At 45.5% G+C, this 24,843-nt stretch overlaps 1 protein-coding gene across 1 annotated transcript; it reads right to left on the bottom strand.

The window, feature by feature from the left end:
- Window positions 1–3,666: 3,666 nt before the first annotated feature.
- Window positions 3,667–17,916, bottom strand: LOC119363671 (peptidyl-prolyl cis-trans isomerase CYP63-like). The gene is made up of 14 exons (XM_037629038.1): window positions 17,748–17,916; window positions 17,466–17,574; window positions 17,306–17,360; window positions 10,466–10,554; window positions 10,075–10,099; window positions 9,948–9,986; window positions 9,710–9,827; window positions 9,282–9,442; window positions 8,869–9,202; window positions 8,686–8,780; window positions 5,944–6,109; window positions 5,545–5,853; window positions 5,390–5,470; window positions 3,667–4,233 (listed from the first exon to the last, which is right to left on the bottom strand). The coding sequence occupies exons 2-14, from the start codon at window positions 17,550–17,552 to the stop codon at window positions 3,885–3,887; spliced, it is 1,908 nt and encodes a 635-aa protein (XP_037484935.1). The 5' UTR covers window positions 17,553–17,574; window positions 17,748–17,916; the 3' UTR covers window positions 3,667–3,884.
- Window positions 17,917–24,843: the final 6,927 nt, after the last annotated feature.

Raw genomic sequence — 24,843 nt, 5'->3', positions numbered from 1 at the left:
ATGTACAAACACAGCCCTGTTACTTTTGATCTACCAAACATGTCCTTGGGAATTAAATTGGTTAATGGTGAATCAAGAACCTTCTTGGATGAGAGTTTGCCCAACACTCCTTGCACTCCCCTCTTGCAGGATATGGAGAAAATATTAGATAATATGCTCTCTAGGGCACTCATGTGGATGCAACCAGTGCAAGTGGAGACACTGCTGGAAACTGTACAAAAACCTGAAATTGCCAAAGTTCTTGAAAACTACAAGGATGTTTTTGAAGAACCTACTAGCCTACCTCCAAAAAGGGATTGTGATCATGCAATCAACTTAGAGCCGGGAGCCCCTGTGATCAATCAAAGAGGATATAGATTGCCACACCATCAGAAAAATGCCTTAGAGGAAATTATCAAAGATCTCCTTAAGAAAGGAATTATAAGGTTAAGTCATAGCCCTTATTCCTCTCCTGCAATTCTGGTAAAGAAAAAGGACATGACTTGGAGGTTGTGCATTGATTATAGGAAACTCAATGCACACACTATAAAAACAAATATCTTATACCAATGATTGAAGACCTCCTAGATGAATTAATGGAGCAAAGATATTTACAAAGTTGGACCTGAGAAGTGGATACCATCAAATCAGAATGAAAGAGGAAGACATCGGCAAAACTGCATTTAGTACACACATTGGACTATTTGAATTTCTGGACATGCCCTTTGGAGTAACAAATGGCCCTCCTTCCTTTACAGAGCTTATGCAAACTGTTTTGGATCCCTTACTGAAAGAGTGTGTACTAGTGTTCTTTGATGATATCCTAATCTTCAGTAAATCTTACAAGGAACACTTAGAACATGTGGCTTTAGTGTTGGAAGCCCTCGGGAAACACCAACTGTATGCCAAGCTTTCTAAGTGCACCTTTGCACAATCTAAGGTGGAATACCTGGGATATGTAATCTCTGACAAGGGGGTTTCAACAGACCCTGCTAAAGTGGAAGCTATTGTGAGCTGGCCCACACCTCAGAATGTGACACACTTGAGAAGCTTTTTGGGACTAGCAGGATATTACAGGAGATTTGTGCAAAACTATGGACTGATCTGCAAACCCCTGTTTGATGCACTGAAAAAGGATGCTTTCCAATGGACAGAAAAACAAGCTACTGCTTTCCAGTTACTGAAAGACAAAATGACCACTGCACCAGTTCTGGCCCTACCAGATTTCTCCTTGCCTTTTGTTCTTGAAGCTGATGCATCAGGCTATGGCATTGGGGCTGTCCTCATGCAAAAAGGCCAGCCCATTGCATTTTTGAGTAAATCTCTTGGCCCAAAAGCTGCAAGTTGGTCTACATATGACAAAGAAGCACTTGCAATCATTGAAGCAATTAAAAAGTGGAAACACTATTTTGCATCATCCTCTCTCATAATCAGAACTGATCAATAGAGTTTGAAGTACATCCAAGAGCAAAAAGTAACTGAAGGAGTACAACACAAACTCCTCATCAAGTTAATGGGATATAAATTTACAGTGGAGTACAAGAAAGGAAAGGAAAACAGAGTAGCAGATGCTCTTTCTAGAGTTAAACATGCTCTCCTTGCCCTTGGGTCCAGTACTGCAATTCCCACTTGGATTACTGAAGTAGTCAACAGCTATAAGGATGATGCTAAGTGCTCTGAGCTCATTACTAAACTAGCAATTGATCCAACTGGTCAGGCCCCTTATACACTCACTAGTGGAGTACTCAGATTCAAGGGAAAAATTGTTATTGGCAATAACATTGAATTAAGGAATTCACTGCTCACTTCCTTCCACAAGTCTGAACTGGGTGGCCATTCTGGAGAGAGAGCCACTTATCACAGGCTAAAGATCCTTTTCACTTGGTCTGGCATGAGAAAAGATGTACAAACATTTGTGCAACAGTGTCCTGTATGTCAACTGAACAAAGCACAACATGTGGCCCCTCCTGGTTTGCTACAACCACTTCCAGTACCTGATTTTGCTTGGACTCATATTAGCATGGATTTTGTGGAAGGACTACCCAAATCTGAGCACAAAAACTTAATTCTTGTGGTTGTGGACAGGTTTACCAAGTATGCTCACTTTGTAGCTATGAAACATCCCATCACAGTCAGAACAGTAGCCCAAGCTTTTACTGACAACATCTTCAAATTGCATGGATTACCTTCAGTCATAGTGACTGACAGAGATAGAATTTTCACTAGCCACCTTTGGCAGAGTTTGTTCAACAAGATGGGGATTAAACTGCACATGAGCACATCTTACCACCCTCAATCTGATGGTCAGACAGAAAGAGTAAATCAGTGTTTGGAAAATTATTTAAGGTGCATGGCTTTTGCTCATCCCAAGAAATGGCATACTTGGCTTTCCATGGCTGAATGGTGGTACAAAACCTCCTTCCACACTTCATTGAAAATGACACCATTTCAAGCTTTATATGCTAGGCCTCCCCCAATGATTTCTGAACTTCTCCTCCCACCAGCAGAAGGAGATGATCACCAAGCTCAAGTGGAAAGAGACACAATAGCACAGCAGATCAAAGACAATTTGCTCAAGGCCCAGGAAAGAATGAAATTCTTTGCTGACAGAAAGAGGTCAGAAAGACAGCTTGCAGTGGGTGACATGGTTTATGTCAAGCTACAACCATACAGGCATACCAGTTTGAGTATCCACAGACACCTAAAACTGCACTCTAAATATTATGGTCCTTTCAGAGTCATGGAGAAAGTTGGAGCAGTGGCTTACAGATTATTACTGCCTGAGGGTTGTCAACTACACCCCACCTTCCATGTCAGCCAGCTCAAGAAGCATCTCGGTCCTGAAGCAGTACCAAACCCAAAACTACCACTGCTAGATGAGCATGGAAACATCCTGATACAACCTGAAGCAATTCTGGAAAGGAAACTGGTCCCTCGAGTTCAAGGAGATATCAGCATTCCCGTGGTCCAATGGCGCATCAAGTGGCTCAACCTACCAGTGAAAACGCTACTTGGGAGGATTCAGCCTTCATTCAAAAGGTGTTCCCTGGTTTCCATCCTTGAGGGCAAGTCTGGACTCTGTCGGGGGGAATTGTCAGGCCTGCTCTATTGTCGACACTAGAAATGCAACAGTAGCGATTCAGTTTGCCCAGCCCAACGTCAGCCGTCGATCTACCATCCAAGGGACGCGGAAGAGTGGTACCGTTTCGCGGCCCAGATCGTCGTCACAGCCGTTGATCTGAGAACGGACGGCTGCTACCGTTTCACTTACCGCGTTTTGTCCTTTTACTACACATGTCGCTGTCGCTCCTTTTTACCTCGCCTCCGGATTGTGGAGAGGGCATCTTGACTTGTATCTGGGCTTGGCCCTCGAGCCGCCGTGTTCCGGCTGGCCACAAACCCTAGAACTCCAGTTTGAGTGAATGAAATCGATCCCCAAAATTGCCCCAACAATTGAGTGATTTTTTGTCTGTCGTGTGAGAGTTTAGCGTCAGGACTAACTAGGTCCTGTCAATCATCCGTTGCAAGTCCGCATAATAATAATTATTATTATTAGAAAGAAGTCCGCATAATTATGGCAGGCAAACTTTTCAAAGTTTCTCCACATTGCTTGCTGTATGTCAGACATTATCAATCGAAAAGTTGGCAAACTAAGAGTTGCATCTTATACCACGTGGAACCCCGTGGTAAGAAATCCAATATATTTGAAAAGAGTTGCATCTTATCGATAAACTTCACCGGTCAGGAGATCATACTCTCAACATCTCATGCACAAAGCCATTAAGTCGTTTACAAAAGAAAAGTTTAGTAGCTACATGATTCAGCATGTCAAGATACAGAACAGGCATGTGCTTCAGAGTATAGCGAGTACCGAAACCCGACTTTCCAGCTCCTGCCATCACATCTCAGTATGACACCAAACCGCCTTTACTACCGGAGGGGCTACTGGATCTTGAGCTGCTGCTGCGCCTGCGGTTATACTTTGAGCTCACCCTTTTGGCTGGGGCAGCATTAGGAGACCTAGACCTCGAGGCATCACGGTTCTTGGACCTGGATCTTGATCTTCCTCTATTAGCAGCAGAGGGGCCACCATCGCCACCACGACCTGATCGAGGCCTGTAGGCCGCATCACATTTATGTTGTTCTGCGGAGCTACGGCTGCGTCTTGGGCTAGGGCGGCGATGCCTTCCTCCGCCGTCACGGCGTCTCACTGGACTGCGTGACCTGCTCCTGCTTCGGTCTCTCCTTGTGTACCTGTGATCATGGACGATAATGTTGATTGGCCTAGGCAAGTGTAGAAAGTCATGAAATGTTGTTTGACTTCAGCAAAGAGTATGTGACTTGTTCAGCAAATCATGCTTTACCTATATCGAAGGTCTGTCCATGCACAACAATAACATCTACCAAAGACTAAAAATGGCAGGAAACAGAATGCACCAAATGCACATTTCGGCAAGAATACAAGATAACAAAAGCAAATCTTTCTTGTTCAGAATGCGAACAGACTTGGGACATTTATTCAAACCAATTAACTGAACACTTAAAAGTGTCGAACTAACAGGAGCAATCTTTTATACTGCCTCTGTTTCTTTTTTACTCTGCATATTAGATTTGTCTTAAGTCGGACTTTGTAAAGGTGACCAAATATACTATATATTAAAAAGTATGAACATCTACAATACCAACTAAGTATATTCTGTAATGAATCTAATGATAATGATTTGGTATTGTAAATGTTGATATGTTTTTCTATAAACTACAGAAATTTGACGTAAGACAAACCTAATATGCAAACTAAAAAAAAAAGAGGGAGTACCACTACCAATCGCCACATCACATACAGCTTTGATCACCATTCTAATGTCAATGAAGACAAATTAAACTTCAAGAAATGCCACATTCATCTAGAATGTATATGATAATGATAATATTTAACTGCGACATGAAAGAATCCTGAAAGATCCATTAGCTGCCCACATGCTCTATCAAACCTTCAAGGCTTTAAAGAGCTACAGGGACAACCTCTGTCAGGAATATAAGGATTATGCATGCAGTTAACAGTATTTGCAAAAGTATGTGTTGGAAGTGCAGGAATAATATCCTTGTATTTATCTAGCAAAGTTCTTCTATGTTACATATCTTTCTATTATTTTGTAAGCATATTACAAGTGAAAAACATAGTCAACGTTCTGTATTGGAGACTGAAATGTTAAACACGCATTATATTTTGCAGAGGGAGTAATTGCCACCAGCCTCTGGCAGACTGAGATTCCCAGCATTAAATTATTATAAACTAGCGCAGAAGTAGAACAACAGGTCAACAGCTGGCTGGCAAAATATGCCACAATTCCATGAGATTAGATAAGTTCTTCAAAGGAATTCACATTTCCAATGAATAAGAAATACGAACCTTGGTGGGCTACTAGCTCTTGGGGAACCTTGGTATCTCCTCACCGGCGATCGTGCACCATAAAGACCATTTCTTCCATACCTGGACATGATGGGGGTTCCAATATAATATCAAAAGTGTCAAAATGTGGCAAATCAATAATCATGTATCAATACCTATTGAAGTTATTCCATCTATCATTTCTTCCTCCATTGTAGCTAGAACGAACATGTGAACACTCTGGAGACGGTGTACGGTATCGACGTGCAAATGAGTACTTCTGCGTAAAACCACGCCCTTTCCTGACACGTCCATCCTCTGTAGAGCCCATAGCTAAATCTTGGCCATTGGTGGGTACTGGTTCATTGCTCAGGGGGTTCCTTTCTGCACCAGCTTCAGATATGCCAGTCCCTGCAGCAACAGCAGTGATGTTGCCATCTGCCTTTGAGAGAATTGTATCAGCCCTGATGGGGTTGGTATCATCCCTGCAATTATAAATAAACAGGAGATGTTGCACTCTCGCTGCATAATAGTAGAAGGATCCAGACAGGACGTGTACTTTCAAGAAATAAAACCTGAATTTACTAGATCTATCTTCGGAATTTTGAGTCCCGGCCCTGTCATCAGCCCCATTTTCATCTTTGTGTAACGGTTTGCTTCCCGCAACCGTTTGTTTGCCTTTATCTGCATATTCCAAGGATTTTCCCATCTCCAAATTTATTATTTTGGTATTTTCTTGGTCTGCCATTAAAAAAAGATGATTATTAGATAAAATTGTAACAAGATCTTTAAGTCATGGCCATCTCAGCAATAATCAGTATATTCCAAGAATGTAACCAAACACAAATATAGATAGCAGGCTGTTTAAATTCAGAAAGAAAGAAAGCAGACAGACACAGTAAAGATCACCATACTTTCTACTCTAACGTTCTCAAATGATGAGTAAGAGTAACTGTTAGAGTACGTAATGGGCCTAATGGGCCCGTTAGTCTTAGGGTTAATTAGAGATAATGCTCGCTTGCTTAGGGGTCAAGTAAGCCTTGCTTGGGAGTCAAGTAAACCTCTCTATATAAAGAGAGGAGACGTATCAATCTAATCAAGCAAGAATTAAGAAGGAAATCCCTTCCCTCTTGCCTGGCCGTGGGTAGAAAGGCCCCCGGCCGGCCCTCTCGCGCCCTCCTTCTAGCAGCGCCATAACAATTTGGTATCAGCTAGCTTCGGTTCGATCATGTCTTCACCGCCGCCAAGTCCGTCTCTTCCACTGCCGGTCACCTCGTCGCCTCCGGCGACCACCACGACCGTCGCCCGGCTCCTGCCCGCGCCGGGATCCTCCGTCGCGCCCGCCCCCGCCGTCCTCACCCCAGAGGTGTTCGGGGTGCTGCGGGACCTAACCCAGGCGGTCCAGGAGATCCACATGTTCTTGGCCGGGTCCTACGGGCCGCCCCCGGCTGCGCTGCCCATCACCGCCCCCGCGCCGCCGTGGCTGCCGTGGCAGTCGCCGCACCAGGCGGCATTCGCCGGGCCGCTGCAGCTGCCATCCATCGCCACCACCGCCCAACCCTGGCTGCAGTGGCAGCCGCCGCACCAAGCGGCCTTCGCCGGGCCGCTGCAGCTGCCATCCATCGCCACCACCGCCCAACCCTGGCTGCAGTGGCAGCCGCCGCTCCTAGCGGCCTCCGCCGCGCCCGGCGCTTTGCCGCAGCAGCCATCGCCGGTCAGCTCCGCCGCCCAGTATGGGATGCCCTACGACGGGACTGCGACGACCTTGTTCCCATCAGCGTCGCCGCCATCCCAGGGCGTCCACATCCAGCAGATCAAGTCCCCGCCGCCGCAGTCACCGCTTCCGTCTTGGATCGCTACCCGCCATGTGTCGGCGGCGGTGAGGCTGCAGGCTGCTGCACGCGGCCTCCTAGCGCGTCGGCGTGTGCGGGAGATGCGTGGTCTGCAGCTGCCGCTTCTTCAAGTTGCCCTTCGCTGCGCAAAGGACCTCGATCTCGTCCGCTGCGTCGGGGATCTTGGGCATGCGGTTTCCCCCACGGGCGGCGGGCATGCTGTTTTCCCCGCGGGCAGCGACCTCAAAGTCTGCAACATCGGCGGTTGGAGGGGGGGCGCACCCCTCCTCGTCATTCTCCATCGCAAGTCCTCCACTCTTCCCTGTGCGGTGCAGACCAACAGCCATACACATGCACTCCTTTTGTCCAGGTGGTGTCCATGGGATCCAGGAGGCTGTACACGTGCACGTCCAAAATAAAGCGTCCTAGTCTATTTCAGAGTCTATTTCAGGTTGAGAGTAATAACACAAGCCGAGATGTAAAAGGCTTGTTTTTAGGTGTTAGGTTTGTGTTGCGTCGAGTCATGGTTATAAGTTGGTTAGGCTGCAGCTCGAGGACAAGCTGCATGTCCAGGTGGGGTGTAGTGTTAGAGTACGTAATGGGCCTAATGGGCCTGTTAGTCTTAGGGTTAATTAGAGATAATGCTCGCTTGCTTAGGGGTCAAGTAAGCCTTGCTTGGGAGTCAAGTAAACCTCTCTATATAAAGAGAGGAGATGTATCAATCTAATCAAGCAAGAATTAAGAAGGAAATCCCTTCCCTCTTGCCTGGCCGTGGGTAGAAAGGCCCCCGGCCGGCCCTCTCGCGCCCTCCTTCTAGCAGCGCCATAACAGTAACGATCATAAGGGTATGGCTAGATCTCATCTAGATGACAATTAACTATGTCTCATCTAACTGACTCAATCAAACAGAAAAAGGGGGAAACAGAAGAGAGAGAAATGTCAGCCCAAATCTCCACATATAATCAATGACATAGGAGTTAGATGAGACTTTATTAATTCTCATCTAGATGATAATTAGCAAATCCGTAATCTTAAAGCGATATGCTCCAATCTTTCCACTCTATGGTTCTCAAATGCAACAGCAAGCAAAGACTTCTGGAATAAATTTTCTAATCAAGATTATGTGAATAGCAGTGACAACATAAACACGAAGTTGGTCATTCAGAATATTTTCCATTCCAGTGATGCTGACTTAATATTATTATTATTATTTCAAGTATGTTGAACAAAATCAAACATGTAACTGCGGAAATACTACACACAAGAAGGTGATGAGCAATAAATTGGCAAGTACAGAAAGTGCAAATACGCTGCTCGGAAAAAAACAATGTACAAATACAGCTTGCCTTCCAGATCACAGCAAACTGAAAGGGGTTAACAAAACAGAGATATAAACTCCTAAATTCAAACAGCGTGCAGTCTACCAGAGTATGCTGGTAGAAAATAATGAAGAACAGAAAATTGAATGGGAGTTAGCTCTTCTACCTTTCTTCAATGGATGCTTGGTACGGCGGCCTGCACTTTCATTGTCAGAACTGCTGCTCGAGCTTTTTGAAGCATCACTTGAGCTCCCATAGCTCCTAAAAAAAGCACCAGCAGGGAATCAATTCAGCTAGTATTAATTCTGAGTGAACATAACTACACAGTTTGTAAAGGTCAACATTTTACCGCTTGGATCTTTTTGTTCCTCTACTCTTGCTCTTACTCTTCTTATGGCTGCTCTTCCTCTTTGCAGGCTTTCGTTTCACTTTCTTAGAACCTTTTCTTCTCTTGTGCCTATGGTCACTAGATGAGCTAGTATCCAATGATGCTGAAGAGTATGATTCTGACTCCGAACCACTATCTGAGGAATAGGACTGTGAGTCAGAAGTTTCTGAGCTATATGAATCAGAAGAGTAGTTCTTTCTTTTTTTCCTTCGTTTATCCACGCTAGATGTTTTTTTGGTTTTGACCCTCCCTCCAGCATCGTTGTTATCTTCTACTGCCCTTTTAAGCTTCTTTTCTGCAAATCAAGTACTGAGAAAGCTTACCAGAGATAACACATGAATTGTATTGGGATCTCGATGTTCATGGCTACTTACCTTTCTCTCCATGTAGCTGATTCTGAGTATCTATGTTAGAGGCTTCACCACAGTCTACAATTTTCACTGGACATGTAGGTTTTCCAGATTCAGAACCCAGTGCTTCAAGCTTCTTAAGCAAAGCTTTTCCATTAAGGACCTTCCCAAAGACCACATGTTTGCTATAAAAATTATAATGTGAACTCAAAATGTTGATAAACCATGGGTAGTGATCCAAAAAAATGGCTACTTCTCCATAAGGAAGCATTAAATAGACAGTAATACTGATGTGGATAATATGCCAGTGGTGTTGGGTCTATCACATACTATCAACCATTACTTGTCGCAGTTTCATCAACATTGTTGAGTTTTAGTTGTATTTGTAGGCAAAGTAACAAAAAGTACAGCTACAAAAAATTAGTAAAATGACTAAAGCAAATAAGTAATACCCATCAAGATGTGGCACAGCCTTGAATGTTATAAAAAATTGGGATCCATTGGTGTTTTCTCCAGAGTTTGCCATGGAAAGAATACCAGGTTGATCATGCTTTAACTTGAAGTTTTCATCTGTAGAACACGAGACAGTATACATTCTTTTAGCAGAAGGCATAATATGTCAATAGCACAGTTATCATGGGACTTTAACCTTCAGAGGCTATAATAACCAATAAAATTGTATAACCATACCTGGAAATTTTCCACCATATATGCTCTCTCCACCACGTCCTGGAAATAGCATGCAACGTTGAGCTTATAGAGTACACTACATCAATAAGTCAGTTGAAAGAAGAAGCCTGGGTTAATGAAGCAATACCATCTCCTCTGGAAAAATCGCCAGCCTGCAGTTAAGAAATTTGATTAGTCGATTTAGTTTGAACAAACCTGGTGCATGTAGCTCCCGCTTGCGCAGGGTCCAGGGAAGGGTCCGACCACTTTGGGTCTATAGTACGCAGCCTTTCCCTACATTTCTGTAAGAGGCTGTTTCCAGGACTTGAACCCATGACCTCATGGTCACAAGGCAGCAGCTTTACCACTGCGCCAAGGCTCCCCTTCTTAGTTTGAACAAAATGGGTGATAAAATAAAATAAAGAGCAGATATTCTATACTCTACAAAGCTCGTATTTGCAATCCATAAAAGATCCTAACATGCTGTCACTGGCAACAAAAAATATGCAGCAATCAGATAAGTTGCAATAATTTGGTACCTGAGCCATAAATCCTGGGATAATGCGATGGATGTGTGTTCCTTTAAAATAAAGTGGCTTCTTTGTAGATTCTCCGAGGCCTTTCTCACCTATATGTTAACCAGAAGTAAGGCTAACAGAAAAGGCTATACATACAGCCAATAATTACATGCTAAGGTAGCATTTAAATTACAACTCTCAAATGGAGGAACCTAGACTCTTGCAATCAACTTGAACAAATGAGACACCAATTAGCTGTGAAGAAAATTAAGCATAGTTAAAAAAGGCGCGCCTAAGCGAGCGCTTAAGCGCGCCTAGGCTCTAGGCATTGGCAAAACGCATTGCGCATAACTATGCTTAATCTGTGCATAACTGCACATAAGCATGTGCTTTGGTCAGTAAAGCGTAGGCGGTGGCAAAACGCACAATTAGCGCCTAGCGCTTTTTTGAATATGAAATCAAGTGAACTATATTATCTTTATATACAAGGAGATATCATGTAAAAGCAGTGGTTCGATGTTCTACTATTATAAATAATCAAATAATCTACCATGAAAAGAAAGTTGCGGAGAGAAAAGAACAACAAATTCATAATATATCCTCAACAGACAGCATAGTCCTAAGATTTAGTTAAATCAGATCCTACGGAGCCATAGATGAACAGAGGAAGACAACAATACAGCACCTATACAGCTTAAACTAACAAATGTGTCCTGCATCCCTTTATGTGGAAGTGGGAAAGAGAGAAAAAAAAACTATACTAGGAAACACTGCCGCAACACTCAAATTCAGCTTCGCCTATTCCACCATTCTACTTATTACGCCATATCATTACCAGGTATAGCATCAAAAATTTAAGTACAACTAGATCCCTGTTTAGCATTGTGGTTTGCATTCAAGACTGTCGTGCATTTAGCAACTAAATCCCTTGTGGACATAGACTTAAAATAAAGTGGCTTCTTTGTAGATTCTCCGAGGCCTTTCTCACCTACATGTTGACCAGAAGTAAGGCTAACAGAAAAGGCTATACATACAGCCAATAATTACATGCTAAGGTAACATTTTAAATTACAACTCTAAAATGGCGGAACCTAGACTCTTGCAATCAACTTGAACAAATGAGACACCAATTAGCTGTGAAGAAAATTAAGTGAAATATTATACAAGGAGATATCATGTAAAAGCAGTGGTTCCATGTTCTATTATTAGAAATAATCAAATAATCTACCATGACAAGAAAGGTGCGGGGAGAAAAGAACAACAAATTTATAATATATCCTCAACAGACAGCATAGTCCTAAGATTTAGTTAAATCAGATCCTATGGAACCATAGATGAATAGAGAAAGACAACAATACAGCACCTATACAGCTTAAACTAACAAATGTGTCCTGCATACCCTTCTGTGGAAGTGGGAAAGAGAGAAAAAAAAAACTATACTAGGAAATGTTAGAACAGGGTTGTGCTGTGTGTGTAGTTATCATATTGTATAGGGGCTTCTTTGCTTATTTCCCTTCATGTATATGTGCTGGCCTGTTGGCCCGATGGAATACAGGCTCACTTCATAACATGGTATAAGAGCTAGGGTTAGGTTCCCCAGCCGCCGCCGCCGCCTCTGGTCGCCGCCGCCGCTGCCGCGGCCGCCGCTCCTCTCTTCATCGAGCCTCTCCCCTCTTCTTCCTGGTAGCTGCTGCCGCCTGCTGGTCCAGGCCGCTGCTGCCGCCGTCCTTCCCGGCCGGCGCCGCCGCCTCAACGTGCTGCTGCTGCTCTTCAACGAGCTGCTGCTGCTGCTGCTCCTCTTCTCTGCTGCTGCTGCTGCTCTTCTTCAACGAGCTGCTGCTGCTGCTCTTCTTCAACGAGCTGCTGCTGCTGCTCTTCTTCAACGAGCTGCTGCTGCTGCTCTTCAAAGTGCGGCTGCTGCTGCTCTTCTCCTCCTGGTCTGCTGCTGCCATCAAGCTGTGCCTCCTGCTGCTGCTGGTCTTCAACGAGCTGCTGCTGCTGTTCTGCTGCAATGGCGCCCTCCACCACCACCGGTGCTGTCCCAGTCCCACGATGTCCTGTTATCTTCAACGGACAGAACTACAGGGACTGGGTGCAGCACATGAAGCTGCACATGAGGGGCCAGCTGGTCTGGGAGCACCTCTCTGGTGCTCTGCCTTGTCCCCTGCTGCCCACTCCTCCAGCTGAGTTGGCCTTCCCTGTTGATGCCGATGAAACCAAGCAACGTGAGATGCTAGATGCTTTTGAAGAGGCCACTGAAGAGTATCAGAATCAACTCCACTTATACAAGCAATGGACAAATGATGATGCTCGAGCCTCTTCTATCTTGGTGAACAGCATGGATGTTGATCTCACCATGGATGTGGTGGCCCTTACCACTGCATATCAGATGTGGGAGCACCTTCGCCATTGCTATGAGTCTACAGGGGATGCCATGTATCTCTCTGTTGTTCGTCAAGAGCAACAACTACAACAGGGAGATGCTACTGTGGATGATTTCTACAAGGAGATGTCAGCGGTGTGGCGCCAATTGGACTCTCTGGGAGCTGATGTTTGTCGCAGATGTCAGTGTTGTGTGCGGCAACAAGCTAAGTTGGAGATTCGTCGCCTCTACGACTTCCTCACTCGCCTCCGGCCGGAGTTCGAGCAGAGTCGTGCTCAGCTATTGGCACGCCATCCTCGGCTCTCTACTCTGGAGGCCCTTGCTGAGGTGCGACCTGAGGAGGTGCGCCTACGGAGCACGGGCTTATTGCCATCCTCTTCAGCAGTCCTGGCTGCCCGCGTTCCACCACCGCTGCCTGGTGTGCCCTCTTCTACACAGGTGGCAGCAACCTCCACTAGTGCTTTCTGCAACTACTGCAAGCAGGATGGTCACATGATCACGGAGTGCATCAAGAGGAGGAAACAGGGTCGCCGTGGTGGCCGTCCTCAAAAGGACTCGGGAGGCTCCTCTAATTCTCGTGAGGGCTCCCTTGAGAAGGTTCACCAGGAGATGCTCACCTTGCTGCGCCGCCTTACTGCTTCTGCACCATCCTCAGGTTCTGCTGGTTCTGCTGGTCAGACGTCTGGTCCACCACCGCACTCTTCATCAGGTACATCTTTGCCCTGGATTCTTGATTCTGGGGCCTCCTTCCACATGACACCACACAAAGATCATCTTTGTGCTGTCAATTCCGTGCCTTCTCTTCTTACAGTTCAGACTGCAGATGGCACTTCTCTTTCTGTTGCCGCAAGAGGGACTCTTTCCATGTCTTCTTTTCATGTCCCTGCCGTTTCTCATGTTCCTAAACTGACTATGCAACTTCTATTTGCTGGTCAACTTACTGACTTGGGTTGTCGTGTTATTCTGGATTCTGACTCTTGTTGTGTTCAGGATCGTCGTACGGGGACTCTGGTTGGGATCGGTCCTCGGCGCCATGACTCTCAGCGCCTTTGGGAGCTCGATTGGTTGCGCCTTCCTTCCGCTGCGTCCTCTAGCCAGTCGGACATCATCACCCCTTTTGCTTCAGCTGCCACCTCCACCACATCCTTCGCTCAGTGGCATCACCGATTGGGTCACATTTGTGGCTCCCGCTTGTCTTCTTTGGTTAGGAGTGGTGTTCTAGGGTCTGTATCTGGTGATAGTTCACTAACATGTATGGGTTGTAAGCTTGGCAAGCAGATACAACTTCCATATCCCTCTAGTAATTCTGTTTCTCAACGACCTTTTGAACTTGTTCACTCTGATGTATGGGGTCCTGCCCCCTTTGTTTCGAAAGGGGGTCACAAATATTATATAATTTTCATTGATGATTTTTCTCGCCACACTTGGATCTACTTTATGTCATCTCGTAGTGAAGTGCTTCAAATTTACAAGTCGTTTGCTACCATGGTTCGCACTCAGTATGATTCCTTTGTTCGAGTTTTTCGTGCTGATTCGGCTGGCGAGTACCTATCTCGTGCGCTTCGTGGTTTCCTTGCTGAACAGGGTACCCTTCCTCAGTATTCCTGTCCTGGTGCACATGCTCAAAATGGGGTGGCTGAACGCAAACATCGTCACGTCCTTGAGACTGCTCGGGCTCTTCTTTTATCTTCTGTTGTTCCCCCGCACTTTTGGGCTGAGGCTGTCTCTACCGCTGTTTATCTCATTAATATTCAGCCTTCTGTTGCTCTTCAGGGAGGGATACCAGTTGATCATCTAGGTGATGGTCCAGCTGATTATAGTGGTCTACGCCTGTTTGGTTGTGCCTGTTTTGTTCTTCTCCACCCTCGTGAACGCACCAAATTGATTGCTCAATCTGTTGAATGTGTTTTCCTTGGCTACAGTTTGGAGCACAAAGGTTACCGTTGCTGGGACCCTATTGCTCGAAGACTGAGAATCTCCAAAGATGTCACTTTTGATGAGTCTCGCTCCTTCTACCCTCGTCATTCTTCTACTGCCACAACCGACTCGTTAGTCGAGCCTCTCTCTTTTTTTACTCTACCTGATTCTTCACCTTTATCGTCACCTGGTAGGTCCACTCCTAGCCTTTCACCTGTGTCTGCTCATGAGCTTCAGCTTACACAGGATGAGGTTTCTATTCCTGACTCTCCTACTCGGGTTGAGCCATCCACTCTCTCTCCTTTTCCTTTTACCTACTCCCGTCGTGCTCAACACCCTTCTCCCTCTGATGCGCCACCTTCCACTTCCCCTCTCTCTCCGCTTCCTTTTGTCTACTCCCGTCGTGCTCGGCACCCTTCTCCCTCGGATGCGCCCACTTCCACTTCCACTCCTTCCTTGTTGGGTCCCATTCCTTCAGAACCACCTACCCCTCCTGCTCCTCGGTATAATCTGCGTGATCGCCACACTCTCCAGCCTCCTGCGTACTATGTTGTTGCTGCTACCACTCTTGTTGAGCCGTCTACATATCGTGAGGCTGCTGCTCATTCTGAATGGCAGCATGCTATGGCAGAGGAAATTCATGCTCTTGAGCGCACAGGCACTTGGGACCTTGTACCCCTGCCTACAGGTGTTAGACCCATCACTTGCAAATGGGTCTACAAGGTTAAGACACATTCAGATGGTTCTCTCGTGCGCTACAAAGCTCGTCTTGTTGCGCGTGGCTTCCAGCAGGAGTATGGTCATGACTATGATGAGACTTTTGCCCCTGTTGCTCACATGACCACTGTTCGCACTCTTTTGGCTGTTGCTGCTGTTCGGCAGTGGTCCATCTCTCAATTAGATGTCAAGAATGCCTTCTTGAATGGTGAGCTGCGGGAAGTGGTCTATATGCAGCCGCCTCCTGGCTATACTGTCTCTGATGGCACTGTTCGTCGCCTTCGGCGCGCTCTTTACGGGCTGAAACAAGCTCCTCGTACCTGGTTTGAGCGTTTCTCCGCCGTCATCACAAGGATCGGGTTCTCTGCTAGTGTTCATGATCCTGCTCTGTTTATTCACACTTCTGCTCGCGGTCGCACCCTTTTACTACTCTATGTTGATGACATGATTATCACAGGGGCTGACCACCAATTCATTGATTTTGTGAAGAAACGTCTACATGAGCAATTCTTGATGACTGATTTGGGTTCTCTTCGCTACTTTCTTGGACTTGAGATCATTTCTTCCCCTGAGGGTATTTATCTCTCTCAAGAGAAGTACATCCAAGATCTTCTCACTCGTGCCTGCCTCACTGATCAGCGCACGGTTGACACTCCTATGGAGTTTGGTCTCCATCTTCGTCCTGGTGAGGGTGAACCCCTTGCAGATCCCACACGCTACCGCCATCTTGTTGGGAGCCTTGTCTATCTAGGCATCACTCGTCCTGACATTTCTTATGCTGTGCACATTCTAAGTCAGTTTGTCTCTGCTCCCACTCAACTTCACTACAGTCACCTTCTTCGTGTTCTTCATTACCTTCATGGTACCGTGACTCGTCGCTTATTCTTCCCTCGCTCCAGCTCTCTTCAGCTTCAGGCCTACTGTGATGCTACTTGGGCCAGCGATCCCACTGATCGCCGCTCTCTCTCTGCCTATTGTGTTTTTCTTGGCTCCTCCCTGATTGCCTGGAAGACCAAGAAGCAGAATGTTGTATCTCGCTCCAGTGCTGAGGCTGAGCTGCGAGCTATGGCGTCCGTGACTGCAGAAATTACTTGGCTACGATGGCTTCTTCAGGATTTTGGTGTTTCCACTGCTACACCGACCCCTCTGCTCTCCGACAGCACTGGGGCACTCAGCATTGCCCGTGATCCTGTTAAGCATGAGCTCACCAAGCACATCGGTGTTGATGCCTCCTACACGCGTTCTCAGGTGCAAGACAGAATTGTGGCCCCTCAGTATGTGCCCTCGGAGCTTCAGCTTGCTGATTTTCTGACGAAAGCTCAGACACGGTCTCAACACAGCTTTTTCCTGTCCAAACTCGGTGTCCAAGATCCCCCTTGAGTTTGAGGGGGGGTGTTAGAACAGGGTTGTGCTGTGTGTGTAGTTATCATATTGTATAGGGGCTTCTTTGCTTATTTCCCTTCATGTATATGTGCTGGCCTGTTGGCCCGATGGAATACAGGCTCACTTCATAACAGGAAACACCACCACAACACTCAAATTCAGCTCCGCCTATTCCACCATTCTACTTATTACTACGCCATATCATTACCAGGTATCGCATCAAAACTATAAGTACAACTAAATCCCTGCTTAGTATTGTGGTTTGCATTCAAGACTGTCGTGCATTTAGCAACTAAATCCCTTGTGGACATAGACCGTGTCCATACCTGTTCAAGCATTTAAGCGAACTATTGGACATCTTCAACATCAAGGATGCTAAACTTAAGAACTTGCATATAAAAAATGTGTGTTCATCACTAACTGCATCACGCTATTCCACAGCAAAGACTCTTGCATTTTACCAGTACAAAGCGCTCGGAAGTTCTCTGCCGTCTTCGGAACTACATCAGCAAAGAGCTGCAACACCAAAGTGGGAAGCTAATCAGGCGCACGCCACCTCTGTACTCAAAGGAGAAACATGCATCACTTAGAACGATAAGATGAAGGTACACTCTTTGCAACCTCAAACGTGATTCTCTCGGCAGGTCGCCCATCGATGGATATTTCCAAGAAGACCTGAGGGTTCAGATTCTTCTTGAACTTGGGCATGATTTCCTCCCTTTCGGTTTACCTGCAGGTGTGTGCAATCATGAGAGCATCTTCAGCAACAAACATCCCAACAGAAAGACACTGGCTGGATAGGCTGGTGCAGATCTAGTTGGGATGTGGCCAAAACTCGTGGAGATGGTCAGTGGGGTTTAATAACAACTAATCACTGGAGGATGGATGGCGAAAAGGGCGTACCTCGAGAAACAGTGTCCGAGGTTGCGGACGGGGTGGAAACTGCAGGCACGCGGGGAGGGCGATGGCAGCGGCGGTAGCGGCCGTAGCGGCGGCGCGTGTGGGAGGCTAAGGGGATTCGGGGTGAGGCGTCGTCGGTGACGCCACAAGCTACGGCACGGCGGCAACTCTACTAGGTCAGGACTCAGGAGGAAGGTGCATGTCAGGCCCCACGAGCCCAGCAATCGGTTTCCTTCCGAGGAATGGGCCTGAAGCTGTAGCCCACTAGTCTCGAGCCCATGATGATTTCAATTTTAATGAAAATTTATTTATTTTGACGAACAAATTTATATGAGCATTTTTCTAGTAGTGATGAAAAAACATTATATTTGATGAATAAACTTTTAATACGATGAACATTTTTAAACTTGATGAACAAAATTTGTATTTAAGAATATATTTTTGAAAAATGGATGAACAAATTTTGAATTCATTGAACAAAATTTGAAATCAACGAACAAATTTTGAGTTTGGTGAACAATTTTTGAAATCGAAGATGAACAAATTTTGAACTTGGTGAAAGTTTTTTGAAATCCATGAACAAATTTCGAATTTGATGAACATTTTTTGAATTTGATGAAAAAAATTGAATTTTGCCGAACATTTTTTCAATCCGATGAACAAAAAACGAATTTTATGAACATACAAATTTTGTAAGAAAAAAAATGAACAAATTTTGAAATCGACAAACAAATTTTAAATTCAGGGGACAAATTTTGAAATTGATGAACAATTTTTGACTTTGGTGGACATTTTTTCAATTCGATTAACAAATTTTGAATTTTGATGAACATTTTTTCAATCCGATGAAAAAAAGGAATTTTATGAACATTTTTTGAATCGTTAAGCATTTTTACACATTGTGAACATTTTTATATGAAATTCAAAAAATGTTCACGAATTTGGAAGGAAAAGAAAGAAAGAAAAAGAAAGCAAAAAATGGAAACAGAAAAGAAAAAAGAAGAAGAAAAAGAGATCTAAAGAAAAAACGAAAAGAAAAATAAATGGGATATGGCCTGGCCCATACGAGGGCTCAGCGCGCCAGGGGTGGTGCGCGCCTGCTCGCTCGGGGGCGCCCTATGCGCCATATAGGAACCCGCATGGATGACAATCTAGCGCAACATCTTGTTTCCACTACAAAGCCTCGGGCAAAGCACTGCTGTTCTCTTTGATTGATGGCCTATCACATGCGCAGTTCATCTGAGTAGCTGTCACGTTATGGGTGATATGATCGTCTAGGAGGAAAGCTATTCATGAGGGCATTTCTCAAAGTCCACAAGTTACACAGGGTTTCATCGACAAATATATGTCAGAGTTAGAGATCATAAGGAAGACGAAGTCGATGCAAACTACTAACCCAAGTGTTGCACCAAGGTAAGGCAGAAGGCACCTCCTCCGGGGTTTGCCAAGGTACATGTAGACGCGAGAGTGCCCTTGCCGTCAAGAGGAGGCACAGCGGCAGCGGTCGCTCGAGATGATTAGGGGAACTACTTGGGAAGCTCGTCACTGGTAATTCATGGCGTCCATGATCCTGCAACGCTAGAAGCAATCACATGCAGGGGGGCCCTTTCCCTGGCCGAAGACCTACTCTTGCATAGCTTTGTAGTTGCATCAGATTCCAAGCAAGTAGTGGAAAATATCCTCAAGGGAAATCAAGGGAGACATGGTACTATCATTAGGGAGATTTGGCATCATTCACCTATGTTCAGTTGTAATTTTATTTTTCGAGAGTCGTGAGTCAAACAATGAAGCTCATAGTTTAGCCAAGTTTTCATGTTCATTAGGTCAGGCACGTCATGTGTGGCTTGGACAACCCCATGACATGTCGTGGTTTTGTCACGGCAGGTGTCCTAGTGAGAGGACTTAGTCGTGAGGCCATCGAAACTAGGTTATTAGCTTGTCGAAGTTGAGCGGGACGAGAGACACGATTTACCCAGGTCCGGCCCCTCACAGTGGAGGTAAAAGCCTACTCCTGCTTTTCTGCTTATTGCTTGAGTGTCGATTACAAGGGAGCGAATCTGCTTGACCTAGCTATCGATTGATTGTAACTTGCCCTATTCTATGCTAGGGACTCGCTTTTATATACAGGTCGAGGCCACCGACTTACAAGAGTCTGCGTCGGGTCACGATTCACGATCGATTATATCTCTAAGTCGCCTTGCCTTCTATAATAATATATCATAGGGCGGCTTACACCTCCGGGCCACCTGCCGCCTTCTGACTTTGGGCCCTAAGACGGCCCATCTTGTGAGCTGCCCTTATAGCCTTGCGTCTTGATCGTCTTGGCCTATCTGAGGCCCAGCTTCGAGAGTCGCTAACGATTTGACTCGGCCCTTTCTGGGCGGGTTATACCGCGGGGTTATATCCCCAACATTAGGCCCTAGATGGATTTGAACTTGTTCATGTCAATCTTCAATCCTTCCGTCTCGCAAATCTTCCCTTCGTGCCTCCTAATCTTAGCTTTGAAAATCTTCATAACCCGCCATAAGAAAAGATGATGTCACCTCCACCATTTTGGGAAAACCTTCATGACATCATAACGAATCTTGTGGAAACCCATTCATCCCGAAAACCGAGGCATCTTTTTGTTGAAAAATTATTGCGCCTCCTCGATTCTTGCACCTGCCATTTACTGTTACTTCCCATATAAATACGCATGGGGTCCCCTTTCTCATTTTACCTCATCTCCTCCACTTCTTCTTCTTCCTCGCGAAGCCCTCTACAACCGAAGCTCCACCGCACCCGTTGACCTGTGCCAGCTGCCTCGCTTGGGACGGCAACACCGCCCCGCCTTCATCAGAGTTCAGCGGCGCACCTCCGCCCTCAGCTAGCACAGTCAGGTACCAGAACCTCTCCCCCACATTACCTCGTTGGAGTTCATACAGTTCATTGGCGTTCGTCCGTTCTTCCCCATATATATTGAATAGATCTCATATTGGATCTGAGATGATCATAGAAATACTGCGTAGTAGTTCTAATACCAGTCTTGCATCTGAATAAACCCTGCTTCGTTCAGAATCTACAAAAAGTTCCTTAGTAGCTCTGCAGCCACTATTAGGTTTAGCCATTACTTTTCTTTTTTGAACTGCTCATAGATCCATAAATATAGTTGTTCGATCTAAAACTTGTTTGCTCCACACTTAGCAAAAATTCAACAATCCCGAACGGTAGCTAATCCGCCCTTGTATCTTTGGCAGCTTACCAACATATGTGTAACTCGCCAATGTTTCAGAAACTGCCTCTTTTAAATAACTCGCCACTATTTAGAGCGACTTACCCTTATGCTACTTTATTCATATAACGGAGATAACGAGACATTACTTCTTAAGTAACCCGCCCCTTTATATTTATGTACTCTTTCATTGTATTTAGACGGCTCAGTATGTCGAAAACCACTATCTGCAACTGGGGGCCTTCCCTGGTCACTGAAGCCATTCTTAGAGATTATCAAGACCAAGGTCTCTTGGCGACTCGGGAAGAAATTGGTTGGCGAGTCAATCAAGGGGATAATGTCCCTAGACCCGGCGAGGAAGAAGTAGTAGTTTTTACTGATCATATCCTCAGAGGCTTCACACTGCCCGGGTCAAAGTTCTTTTGGGACGTCTTGCACTGTTTCAATCTTCATCCTCAGGATATAGGCTCAAATTCGATATCAAATATCTACCACTTTCAAATTTTCTGCGAAGCATATCTGCAAATAGAGCCCATTGTCACTCTCTTCAAAGAATTTTTCTACATGAACCGCCAAACTAAATGTGCGGATGGCCCAAGTAAAGAATTGGGTGGAATCTCAATCCAGAGATGCAGGGACGGCAGTTTTCCTTTAGCTGCCCTACCAAGTCACCCTAAAGGATGGGTTAAGACTTGGTTTTATTGCAAGAACACTACCCCAGTGGATGAGAACCCTCTGCTGGGTTATAGGGTTGAATGCCTTCCCATAGATTTTGACCCACCAAGCAAGATTCTTCTAGGGGAACATGTTGAAGCGCTCCCACTTTACTCAAAAGTAAAGGTCTTGCTAGCCAATGGGTTAACTAGAGTGATTTAGCCCGGTGATGGGTCTCGTGGAGAATCCTCCCCTTAAGCCGTCGGTGAAAGTTGCCTATCTTTCCTGGTTCGAAATCCAATCCAGTTGAAAACAAACAATTGCCCGATGGCAAAGTAAGATGAAGGCAAGGAGTGTAAACCACGAGCGTGGCGCCCCTATTTCAATTTAATAAGTGCTTGTGCAATGGCTTGAAAGTTACAGACTGAGTCAAGTGACCTATTTTTATCACATGATCCAGAATTGCACGAGAACCTACAAGTCTTGTTATCATTCTTAATTCGATTGCCACCGGACAGTCGTTTTCTCGTCTCCGGCTTAATGTGCGACTACTCAGGCGAGTCAAATGACCCTTAGCACTACAGCTCCGATAATTTTACCATTGATGAGGTCAACAAAACTGTGAAGAGTTTGCTTGTGGAGCCTCAAGAAAATTGTAACAAGACAGGGATGTTACCGTTCTTCAAGCTCAACCCGGCCCCACCTATAAGTATTCATTTATATCCGGCTTAAATAATTATTTCGTGTCTCTCTTGCTAATCCCTCTTCATTATAAAGACCGGCTCTCCCTTTTGGAACAAAAATAGGAAAACTGTTGTGGCCAAAACCAGGAGTGGCCCAAGGCAGAAAAAGAACAAGCCATCTGTTGTGACTACACCGGCTGTTGTGGGCAAGTCAGCAGATGCTGACGATCAATAAGAAGTAGAACTTGACTCTCTGGGCCGCCTCTTTATTGAATTAACCGACGCCTCTTGTTCTCAGGAGGAGGCAGCGACTAGCCATGCTGATGATGCTGAGGCAATTTCTATCTCCTCCGGTCAAGACTCCTTGCCTCCAAAGAAGATAAGGTGGGTTGTCCAGAAAGTAAGCTTTTCTCATCCATATGCTCATTTAGATTCGTACTTTATTTCAAAGAAAACTCAACATGAGTCAAGGCGCCAAACCCGGAGTGGCCGCTCTGGAGATCTGGTGGCCAGGTTAACTCATGAACCTTCTGCTCGTAAACGGCCTGTTGAGGTGCCACACAGTCCAACTTCTTTACCCAAAGCTGGCCTTATGATACATCCTCTTAACCCCTCCGACTCCAATTACCAGGAGTCGCCACCATCTTCAGGCGGCTCATCTTCAACACAACTACCTACTTTTGTCATCAACCCTGGGTAAGTAACTGCACTTTAATTGTTGACAACTTAACCTTGTTGTCATGTGTTTTAACCCTTCTACTCTGATCACAGGGCCAAAGCCAAAAGTAAGAAACAGAAAATGGGTGACTCTTCAAAGACCCCGGAGATCCCTGAGTCGGCGGATCAGGTGTTGGTGACCCCCGGGGTCAATATTCAAGAAACTGAAGACCATCATGACGGCCAGGATGACCCGCCTCCGCAAACTGAGGTAGTGGCCTTTGAGGCCATGGATGTTGATGCTAACCCGGCGGACAACCTTGACCCGCCAAGTCCTATTCCTTCTTCAACTCCTGCCAAGCCAACTGAAGAAACTCCTCGTGAGAAGAACAATGAGGATATTGCTATCATTAGGGCGAGTCAGAAAACACCTAAGACCTCCAACGTGCTAGCTAAGCACACGACCAAAGAAGAGACGCCCTTGCTAGAAAAGGGAAAAATCAAAACTTGATCTGCCCAGTTATGAAGATCTCAGCGTTGAAGACCTTCACGCTGGCTACTTAAGCCGCCTGGCTAAAAGCCATGACATGGAGGTCGGCTTAGTAAATATGATGAAAAAGAAATATGATGTACACTCTATTTTCTTTTGTTATATATCCTTATGTAGCCCCCAAGTCTTGATCATAGGGAAATCTTTGAGTATGGTTAAGACTTGAAGAAAGATCTGTAGATTCCAAAGTGTAGCCCCCAAGGGTTGGGTTATCAAGCAAATGACAAGTCGGTTCTTTAGACTTTCTTGAAAAGAAAACATCATGTAGCCCCCACGATGTGGAGCATCCTACATACATCACCATGTCAAGTGTCCATTTGGCGAGTGACACGTGTGACATCTACTTCACATACACAAAGGTGAATCATCTCCTTTACACATGTTCACTTGACCCCATCGAGGATGGTATACTACTTGACACTCCTCTCGCCTGCATGCATAGGTATCATCGGAGCACCACAGATGTCAAGGAGGAGTGCAAACGCAAGTGTACGCCTACACCGTCCACGAGGGAACCTTGGAAGCGATGACGGAAGAAGACGATGTAAAATTTACACTGCCGAACTATCCGGTCGCCCAACCGGACTGTTTGGACCATCCAGAGAGCAGTTTTGGTCTGTGCAAAAAATTGCACTACCAGACAGTCCGGTCCCCCAAGCGGACAGTCCGGTAGTACAATTTCTGGATGCCCAAAAGTTTCTGTTTCCATCGGACAGTCCGGTCCCCCGTACCGGACTGTCCGGTAGTGCATCCGCGGGTCAAATTTGGGCAAGGCCCATGTACCTTTACCCTTTCGCCCTCACTTACCCCTTCCTTGCCTTCGACATATATATATCCTTCCTTCTCCTCCATTTTAGGGAGAGGCTAAGAATAGATCTAGACATATATATATATATATATATATATATATATATATAGAGAGAGAGAGAGAGAGAGAGAGAGGGAGAGAGACTCTATTGGAGTTCAAGGCCTCCATTGAAGAAGATCCCTAGTGGATTCAAGACCCCATCTAGGGAAGGATCCCCATCATAGGATTATCAAGACGACAAGACCTCACCTCCCTTTGGGATTTGGGATGAACTTTACCTTGTGTTTTTTTCCCTTTGTTGTTCATGTATCTTGTGGATCCATGTGTTGCTAGTCTAGTGAATGTGTGATTGGACTTGTTCTTGAGTGTTCCTCTCGTGATTTCCCTTTGTGTTCTTCATGTTCTTCGGGGAATCCCCCTCTAATTTGTGAAAGATCTCCAGTTAGGGTTCCACCTTGCAACATCTTGGTATCATGAGCCACGTTGATCACGAATTTGGAGCCCCTACCCCTTGTTTTCTAGCCTAATTTTGTTGA

The sequence above is a fragment of the Triticum dicoccoides genome, chromosome 2B, assembly GCF_002162155.2.
Source record: "Triticum dicoccoides isolate Atlit2015 ecotype Zavitan chromosome 2B, WEW_v2.0, whole genome shotgun sequence".
NCBI classification, from domain to species: Eukaryota; Viridiplantae; Streptophyta; class Magnoliopsida; order Poales; family Poaceae; genus Triticum; species Triticum dicoccoides.
Note: the sequence above shows the minus strand (reverse complement) of the source record. Positions and strands in the feature narration are given on the sequence as shown.